The 10,854-nt window shown below is 39.8% G+C and overlaps 1 protein-coding gene and 1 pseudogene across 1 annotated transcript in view; one reads left to right on the top strand and one right to left on the bottom strand.

Moving 5' to 3' along the window:
• LOC107723014 (retinoblastoma-binding protein 5-like) overlaps positions 1-3,431 on the bottom strand; it is a gene marked incomplete at its 5' end in the record, with an annotated part of 16,766 nt that extends 13,335 nt beyond the window's left edge. The window contains 2 exons of the mRNA XM_016531517.1: positions 674-836; positions 3,223-3,431. Of these exons, the coding sequence (XP_016387003.1) occupies positions 674-836; positions 3,223-3,431 (372 nt within the window). The remainder of the gene's footprint in view (positions 1-673; positions 837-3,222) is intronic.
• A 1,555-nt stretch (positions 3,432-4,986) lies between these two features.
• LOC107722806 (cryptochrome-1-like) overlaps positions 4,987-10,854 on the top strand; it is a 12,248-nt pseudogene continuing 6,380 nt past the window's right edge.

Raw genomic sequence — 10,854 nt, 5'->3', positions numbered from 1 at the left:
ACGCACGCACACTCATATACACACACACACTCACACACACGCACACACACGCTCTCACACACACACACTCACACAGCTCATACATACACGCAGGCACACACACATTCACACACTCACACACGCACGCACACACTCACGCACACACACTCACTCACGCTCACACTCGCTCACACACGCTCACGCTCACTCGCTCACACACGCTCACGCTCACTCACACACGCACGCACACACACACACACACTCTCACACTCGCTCACACACGTTCTCGCTCACACGCTCACGCACACGCTCACTCGCTCACACACTCAGTCACACGCTCACACACTCTCACACACTCTCACACACACACTCACACACACACACACGCTCACACTCGCTCACTCACACACACGCTCACACTCACACTCACACACACTCGCTCACACACACACTCACACTCACACACACGCTCACACTCTCACTCACACACACACACACACACACTCTCACACTCACGCTCACACTCACACACACGTACACTCACTCACGCTCACACACGCTCACGTTCACACACACACTCACGCACACACGCTCACACTCGCAAATGCTCACACGCACACACACACACGCTCACACACTCACTCACACACACACACACTCACTCACTCACACACACACACTCGTGACCTCTGACCTTCCCCTTGGCGTTGCCGGTGTAGATGTAGTCTCCGCGCCGGTCGAAAGCTGCCACCACGTTGAGGTCGGAGTCGTCGTCCACCGGCAGCACCACGTGTTTGGAGTCGGACAGTGTGAGCAGGACGGGCGCAGACTTCATGGGACACACCAGCACCTTGTCCCTGAAACACAGGCCCACAGAGTTCGGACTGCGCACGTTTGTCTCGGGAGCGAGTAATTCTGCAAACAATGGAACATCAGCGTACTTGATGACGTCAGTCAGCTCGCCGAAAAAATATAGTTCAGGGAACGCACACACATTACAATAAAACGAAATATGATATCAGACAGCATTGCCTCTTTTCGTTTTCATTTAAACATAATAATAGCCGCAAAAATGTGGTTCATGCAACACTTACACGCATTACAAAAAAACGAAATAACAAAAACCACTGCCTCTTTTCGTTTGCTTCACCGTATGTATACTTAAAACCCTCATCCGTCCCGAACCTATAACGAAAGTGTCCCTCGCGGGTCAAAATGACCCGAAGGCCAAAAATGACACTAATTTTATTTTTGGCCCAGAAAGCTTATATTGGTCCATTTTTATAATTTTTTCCCTAATTTTTTATGTAGGTTTTATTCTTTTATTATTTTGTGGTGAATTTTATTTTATTCACATAAAATTCTGGATATTTTTATGAAAATTAGCATATTTTATACATTTTTTTTCACCAAAAAAAACCAAAGAAAGACACAATTTCTGCATATTTATACTTTAAACATGATCATCCATCAGGACCTAGGTCACTGAGTGTCTCTGATGCCATCTGGTGGGGAAAAATTACATAAAATTGCATTTTATGATTACAGCCACTAGAGGGCCCTATAGAACCCTATTGAGATTCTTAAATGAGCCAAACAAGATAAATATTTAAAACTACAACAACTTGATGCTTCATTAAGCTTTCAGATATATATCAAAACATTAAAAAAATATATTTTGTAAAAACAAAAAATGAAATTGATACTGAATTTTAATCCAAACACATGCATATCATACAGTTTCATAAATATGTAATAAATATAAAAGATAAATTTAAGAATATAAATATGATATAAACTCATTGGTCTCCACCCCATCACTCAAATTTAACTGTGTTAAGTCAATTTTTTTTCAAAATGACAGTCATTTCCCAGCAGAAACATCATACATGCTATAATGTGTTTCAATGGGAGTGTGTGTGCCATGTTTGTGTGTGTGTGTGTGTGTGTGTGTGTGTGTGTGTCTGTGTGTGTGGATATGTGAGTTTTTTGTGCATTGGGGACATTCTGCAGTTTCAGCCCTTTGTTTGGGTATGCACCTTTTCTGGATTGTGTCAGATTTTGTATAGTCAAAAAAATCAAATAAATGAAAATTTTCTTCGGACATTCCATTCATTCCTATGGCCGGGTCAAAATGAATGTAATACTTGTGGGTGTAATACTTTATTTATTACACCTACATAGAATCCTCGAATCGACTCAAATTTTTTGTGTGTGCGCTCCATGCTCAAGTGTGACAAAATTAAATAAAAAAAAATCCTCAGTTTTTTCGTAAATACCATGCTTTTCCAGTGGCGGGTCAAAATGACCCTTTTTTCTTTTAAGTAACTTTTGATACTTTTTTTATAGCACCCACTTAAACTGCTCAAATTCACTCAAATTTTTTTTCATGCATTCTCGGTTCAAGTGTGACAAATGTAACAAAGTCTCATAACATAACGATCAACGTTCGATTTTTTAAAAATCTTTAAAAATTAGTTTTGGGTCAAAACGACTAGAGGGACGGATGAGGGTTAACAAAACAAAATATAAAACACAACCCTCAGTTCATTTTCATTTTAAAATTATAAAACATATTAATATGTGGTTTAGGTAATATGTGCACATATACTCTGATTATCTCCACTGTATGTATAATATCACACAAAGAGTGCCGTTTTTTTCTCCAAAAATCAGCACGATTACAATGTGATGTTGATTTTATGCAACAGTTCAATAAACAAGAAGTTACTATTGAAGTTAACATGACGGTGTTTCGTTCCTGAATTAATCAACCGTTTAAATGATTCGGTTCAATCGCAGTGACTCACTTAACAGTGACTTGCTGCCACCTACTGGCGGTTTTAATTTCACATTTAAAGTATCTCTTAATTTTTCATACTCCTAAAACTACATTTCATGACACAATAGCAGCAATATTTCGAAAATTATGCTGGTTTTCTCCTCCACCATTAACGCTGGTTGATTGGTGCGAAATGCATTCTGGGATACCTAGATGCCGCAAGTTCACACAAGTCACCTCTGGATGCATCCTCGATAAAAGGGGCGGAGCAAGAACACATCCGGGGACTTGAACTGTACTTGGCTAGATGTGAACTTTGAACTGGAACAGTACTTGAGTAACGACTGAGCACGTTTCACAAGAACACAAGAACAGACAAGGAGGCATATTGAGAAACGGCTACTGAGTCGGGCTCACGCACAGGAAGTCATGCGCGCGGCACAGGAAGTGAGGACACTCACATGTCTCGGGGGTGGTACTGCAGCTTGAGGATGGGCGAGGGGAAGCGGAAGCGCTGGTCGCAGTCTCCCGTCAGGACGTCCCACTGAGACACGATGTTATCCGTGGAGGCACTCACCAGCTTGTGTCCGTCTCTGCTCCAGCTGAACCACAGCAGACGCTCAGTGAGTGTGTGTGTGTATGGGTGTGAGTGTGTGTGTGAGTGAGTGAGTGAGTGTGTGAGTGAGTGTGTGTGTGTGTGTGAGTGTGTGTGTGTGTGTGTGTGTGTGTGAGAGTGTGAGTGAGTGTGTGTGTGTGAGTGAGTATGGGTGTGAGTATGGGTGTGAGTGTGTGTGTGAGTGAGTGTGTCACACACACACACACCATATATATATATATATATATATATATACACATTTTTGCAAAAATAATGTATACACTGTATGTAATATAATTATAAAAAAACAAACGAAATAATATATTAGAATTGTAAAAAATGTGTGTACATTTATAAATATGTAAATAAATATATAATAAATTTCAATATACACATATGATTCTAAAAGTGTGTGTGTATATATATATAAAATAACAAATGTTATTTATGCTGTTGCTGTACCTCTGGATAATTCTGCCCGAACGACTCTGAAAGACAGAAAACAGTTCTGATATTTGATAGTTTTGAATTACAACGGTTTTTTTTCCAACAACATCAACAGAAAATTCATTCACACAAGTCTGCATTAATATAATTATATAACAATGAATATTTATTAACCTGACAGTTCATGTCATGTTTATCATACATATAATAAAATACATCATTAAATGAGCACTGAAAGAAAACGTTTCCTACAATTATTCGACTTTAAATAATAACAAGTTCTGTAAAAGTTTCCATTGAATGTTTATAAACATTACAGACGGCTAGCAGCGGTTAGCGCTGAGCTAACAAACTCTCAAACAGCTCTACTCACCGAGCAACTCCAGATTCATCTCTGCTGCGATATCAGCACAAACCCGATCACTAGTTAGAAGAGATATTAAAATATGAACGGAAAATCAGCAAAAAATGGAAACATTAAAACGCTCCCAAAGAGCGACTGCAGCGCGACTGGCGCGGAGCTGCGAGGAAGGACCCCAAAACAAAGCGCCCCGGCGAGCGCCTGAACAAAACACACTGATCCACTCTACGCAGTGTTCAATCAGTTTATGCTTTAAATGGTTAAAAAACAAGGAATCGTTGTTTCGGAGTTAAAACCTAAACGCCAACAGCAACAAACATTCAAGAAGAGCAAAACTAAACCAACTGAATTTATATAATATATAAATATATAATTTATAGTGTTGCAAAAGCAAAATATTACAAAACAAACACAGCTAATTTCAAAAGATTTATTCACAGTACAGAAAATAAATGTGATGAAAATTAAAAATATACCCACTATTATATTCCCAACGCGTTTTTAATAATTATTATACACGTTATGTGTCGTTCGGCAAAACTACATAAACTTTCATAAAATAGCAAAAAGTCGAAAATAATTATCCTATAATCTAATATGTATCAACGCACGCAAGAACCCATGTTTACTTCACTTACAATGTAAAATTACATCATACATAGGACTGTTACGAGAGAAACAACTGCGCCAGCGGCACTGAAGGCAACATTCGCACAGTTTCCTGCAGTTCTACGGTCTTCTCCAGTGCTGTACTGAAACCGCGACTTCAGATCCAAAATGGCGTCCTATAGAGTCTCGCCCGTGATCATCCGGGTGTCTGCGGACGCGACCAATCAGACGGCGGATGAGCTAATAAGGCGGGGTAAAGTGTGTTCGGAAAATCGGCTATAACATCCTTACTAGCGGGACATAAATGACAAACGCACGGCGGGATCGCATCTTAAAAGCACACTAAACGGCATTTAACGTTCAGAATGATTCAAAGCTACGCGCAAAGCTCTTTTCATCCACGCCGCATAAACGTGAGAGGGATTTTTTGACGTCACTCCGGCGCGGACCAATGAGCGGCCTCCATATGTGGGACACTAGCGGCGTGAGTTATCGAGGCAGCACGCAAGCAGCATAGAGCGCCAACTATAGATAGAGCGCATCGTTTTAAATGCGCTATATAAAATGATTATCGTACAGCCTTTTCATACGCAATTTAGCAAATAGACACTTAACATGAAAACTTAGAGATTTAGACCCGCAAAACTATTTTTTAGAACGCTTAAAACGTTACAAACGAAGCTGTTGGTTAATCTAGTGTGTTGGATCTGTGCTCACGCCGGATTCTTTCGTGTCGGCGCATGCGCAGCGCGCTGGAGCGTTATGTAAACCGTCGCTGTTTTGGCCCGGTTCTGTGCAGCTGGACTTTGGTGGACTTCGCTGGTCTGCAGGCGAATTTTCATAAACCCTGAGATGATCTTATAACCTGGACTCACATAAACTCATTTCCCCGCTTTAGTTAACGCCTCAGGTGAGTGGCGCTTCACAGACTCGCGGATTATTTCGTGTATTTAGACAAACAGGTTGCATAAAGAGCGAACCCGTGACCCATTTCATTAAAAACACGCAAACTTAAAATAGTATAACACTTTTTGTTTATTTATTACGTTTTTTATGCCATTTTGTGACGTACTTACTGTAATGACCCAATTTTAGGATTGAGGGTCAAGTTATGAAACATGCTAAATTATGTGTAAAACTCTGATTTTTATTGTGATAATGTGTGCGGTGGGTTTCATCTTTAGTTAAAAATATTGTTTTATGTGCCAAACTCTTGGAGCGAATGAGCTGCTCTATATTTCTTGTGTCAGTTTGTTACATAAAAACTAGTCCTGAGGAACGATTAATCGCGATTAATCGCGTACAAAATAAAAGTTTTTGTTTACGTAATATATGTGTGTCTACTGTATATATAAATACACTCACAAGCACGTATATATTTAAGAAAACTATGTTATGTTTGTATATTAAATGTATTTATATATATCTATTATATAAATGTCAATATTTTCAAAATATACTGTATGAGTGTGAGTGTATTTATATACACATAATAAATATACACAGTTCACACACACATATATTACGTAAACAAGACTTTTATTTTGTACGCGATTAATCGCGATTAATCGTTCCACAGCACTATTAATAATACATAAAAACAACATATAAAATGAATGTTGTATAGCTAATTATTATTAAAAGTAGCATCACAGAACAGCGTTCTACTGTTATTGTCAGTAATTATTGTTAACCCATTAAATGACTGAAGAGTTTACAGTGTGTTAATAATACTGACGGATTAGTTGAAGTGTTGATGGTTCTGTGTGTCTCAGGCCGCTGCATCATGTCCATTAACTCCATCCACTGGTTCCGGAAGGGTCTGCGTCTGCACGATAACCCGGCTCTGCTGGAGGCCGCCAGGGGCTCCCACACGCTGCGCTGCGTTTACTTCCTGGACCCCTGGTTCGCCGGGGCCTCCAACCGCGGCGTCAACCGCTGGAGGTGAGAGACGCGTCTGACACACGTTAGATTAACCCCTTAACTGTCACCGTCCCACCTGTGGGACGCTTGGCACTCTTTTTTTTTGTTGTCCTTTTTCTCTATCAAATCTTTTAGTGATCATCATTTGAAAGCTTAGAAGCCCAAGATTCATCCTGTGAACGGACATTGATTAAAATCTTTTGGCGGTCTCCTCCCCCTTAGTGGGCGGAGTCAAGTGTCATATTACAAAATGCATTACGCTCTTTTACAATCAAACCTTTTTATAATCTTGACAAAAAACGTATCATTGGAAAGGTCTGAGTCTCAGGATTCCATATTTGGTGGTTAGTTTGTGACAGAAAAATGCATTAAAAATTTTTTAATGGAGTTTGGATGGCACCCGGTGGCTGTTTGTGGTATTCAGAGCTGTCTATGTAGACATGCTCACAGATGTGTGTGTGTGTGTGTGTGTCAGGTTTCTGCTGCAGTGTCTGGAGGATCTGGACTCCAGTCTTCGCAAACTCAACTCCTGTCTGTTCGTAATCCGCGGTCAGCCGGCCAACATCTTCCCGCGCCTCTTCAAGGTAACGACTTGAGTTTCACAGTCGCGAAGCGTTTGGGTCACGTGACCACAGTAACACTCATCTGATTGGTCGGCAGGAGTGGAAGGTGTCTCGGCTGACGTTCGAAGGCGACTCGGAGCCGTTTGGGAAAGAGCGAGACGCGGCTATAAAGAAACTGGCGTCTGAAGCGGGAGTGGAGGTGATCACGAAGATCTCGCACACGCTGTACGATCTGGACCGGTGAGAACAGACATTCAAATTATATTTTAATATTTAAGCTAATATTTACATTTAGGCTATTGAAGACGAGCTAGATTGTAAAACTATAATCTGCTACTGTGGTATTATAATATTTAACTTTTTTAAATAAAAAAAAATGCTTGATACAAATGCTTAAAAATTCTTAGAATTTTAACAAGCTCTAGATTCTAAATACAAATTTTAAATAATTTGCGATGTATCTCACTTAGAGAACTCAACAGATGCTTAATAATAAGACCCATTTAAAATACAACCGTTTTTAAACTAAATTATTAGAATACATCTACCGTAATTTATATTAAAATTTAATAACTTTAAAACCTCGCTTAAAATAGCATTTAATGTGTCTTAATTAATATATAATGTATGTATTGATAATGTAACTTAATTTTATTTTCAGTTTTTTACAATATAACTAATTATAATATAACAAATTTAAACTTGATATTAAAATAGTTTAGAATATAAATTAAATATAAAGTAACTTTAAAAATGCACTTAAAATCTAATTTTGCATATCCAATTTAGACACTTGTCAAATAATATTTTTTTATATAATAATATATCTAATTTAAACTTTATATTCAAATATAGTTTATAATGCATCTAATTTTATTGTATAAAGAAACATAATATACGTTTATAATATACATTAATTTAAAAACCTCAGCCTTAATTTAAATATACCTTAATTTTCTCTTGTTATTTTTGTTCATTTTAGTAATAATTATATATATATATATTAGGGCTGTCAGTTTAACGCATTAACTTAATTAATTAGTTATGAAAAAAAACCGCGATAAAAATATTTTAGCGCAGCTATCGCACTGGCCCCGCCCCCAGACCCATACATTATCTTATATTTCATGTTATTCATTGTTATAATGCAGGGAAACAACTCTATTAAGATTAAAATATTTTAGCGCAGTTATCGCACTGGCCCCGCCCCCAGAGCCATACATCATCTTATATTTCATGTTATTCATTGTTATAATGCAGGGAAACAACTCTATTAATGCAGTTATGCCCTAAAATTCATAACTGAATTTTGAATTTTTTTTCACATTCTTTTGGGAATGCTGTTGTTGAATCCTTTCATCAACTGGATCATTTAAATGAGTGAATCAATAGCACGGTTGGCGTCAGTGATTGAGAACTGAATCTGTGTTCTGTGTGGTGTGTCAGGATCACGGAGCTGAATGGCGGTCAGCCGCCGCTGACGTACAAGCGCTTCGATCACGGAGCTGAATGGCGGTCAGCCGCCGCTGACGTACAAACGCTTCCAGACGCTGGTGAGCAGCATGGAGCCGCCGGAGCCTCCGCTGGAGCCGCTGAGCCGCTGCCTGCTGGGCAACTGTGTGACGCCCGTCAGAGACAACCACAGAGAGAGATACGGGGTCCCCCTGCTGGACGAGCTGGGTAACACACGCACACAGATAGATCGCTGTGATTAGAGAGCTGCATCATGGGTGGGTGTGGGTGGGGGGGTATCCAAGAACCGGGTATTTGTGAAGTTTGATTCCGCTTAACGATTCCTGCGTTCGCATTTTAATGTGATTTTAAACCATCTAAGTGCAAGACTTGCGTACTGTTATGCGTGTCGCGCTCATATGTGACCCTGGAGCACAAAACCAGTCATACCGTAAACAAATGAGAAAGTAAACGCACACGTAACAGTGTTTTAGAGCCGCGTGGGTTCGGTGTTAAAGAGACAGCAACCGGATAAATGTGCTGCCTGTCATTAATGTTAATCAAAGAAGAAAAGAAAACCGTTCATTCATTTGAATGTTTTTTGTAACTTTAATGAGGATTAATCAATATTTTATTTATGAAAAGAAAACTATGCAGTGTTTTTAAAATTTTGATTTCAATTTCTGTTGAATTTGTTTCGTTGTATTTATTTGTGCTAATTGTTTTGTTTGTTCCTATATTTTTACTGACTGTTTACTTATCTTTAACAATTTAATGTGTGACATTTATATTAGTCTAGTAGTTTTTGATGTGGTATTTTTTGTTAAAACCATAGGCAAACATTCCTCTTGTAGGCTGCAGATTTTTTAAATGTTATTCAGCTGCAACAGAAAGACACAGAATAAAAATATTTGACATCTAATTTAAAAAAAAATTTTTTTTACTTTATTGGAATCGAAACTAGAAATCGTTAAGAATCAGAATCGATAAATTTAAAACGATACCCGACCCTAATCATGGGTGTGATTGTGTTCAGGGTTCGACACTGAGTCTTTGGCTCCTGCTGTTTGGCCTGGAGGAGAATCTGAGGCACTGATGCGGCTGGAGCGACAACTCGGACCCGACTCTACCGCGGTACGACACACACGCACACTCACACACACACACTCACACTCACTCACACACACACATGTGGCTCCAGCTGTGGTCACGTGATCAGGTGTGCCTGAGGCGTGTGCTGCTGTTTTCTAGGCGTGGCAGGAGAACTTTGAGCGTCCGAAGATGAACTCCAGTCCGCTGCTGGCCAGTCCGCTGGGCTTGAGCCCGTACCTGCGTTTCGGCTGCCTGTCTTGCCGCTTGTTCTACTACAAACTCACTGAACTCTTCAAGAAGGTGAGGCATTGCAATGATGTATTTGATCCATTTTAATCATTAGATCCGAATTGAAACACTTTTAAAACGCTATTTTCTCATATTGTGATATATCTAATCCCATGATGCCGTGATCCGTCGCAGGTGAAGAAGAACGCAAGCCCGTCGATCTCTCTGTACGACAAGCTCTTATGGAGGGAGTTCTTCTACACGGCGGCCAGCAACAACCCGCGCTTCGACCGCATGGAGGGAAACCCCATCTGCATCCGCATCCCGTGGGACAGGAACCCCGAGGCGCTGGCGAAGTGGGCCGAGGCCAAGACGGGCTTCCCGTGGATCGACGCCATCATGACCCAGCTGCGTCAGGAGGGCTGGATCCATCACCTGGCGCGGCACGCCGTGGCCTGTTTCCTGACGCGAGGAGATCTCTGGATCAGCTGGGAGGAGGGCATGAAGGTGCGGCCCCAGAGCATGCGATTATTCCCTTGAAATGTAATTGCGATTTATTAATTACGATTATCACAATTTACACTGAACAATGTTTATACCATTGTTTGATGCAACTGCATGCAACACTCTAACTGAAAAACCTTTAGTGCTTTTCTATAGTATTAAGCCTCAAATGTCAAATACACATCGGATTGGTTTCTTCTTTAAATTATAAAAAAGTAAAAATATGAATGGTATTATTAATGTTATACTAAAACTAAAATTAAAATAATGGGAAAAACTATTAAGATAACATGTAGAAAGAAAAAAACGCATCTTAAGC

Source organism: Sinocyclocheilus rhinocerous, unplaced genomic scaffold (assembly GCF_001515625.1).
Source record: "Sinocyclocheilus rhinocerous isolate Xijiao unplaced genomic scaffold, SAMN03320098_v1.1 scaffold223, whole genome shotgun sequence".
NCBI classification, from domain to species: domain Eukaryota; kingdom Metazoa; phylum Chordata; class Actinopteri; order Cypriniformes; family Cyprinidae; genus Sinocyclocheilus; species Sinocyclocheilus rhinocerous.
The sequence above is the reverse complement of the archived record's forward strand: the minus strand, read 5'-3'. Positions and strand labels throughout refer to the sequence as shown.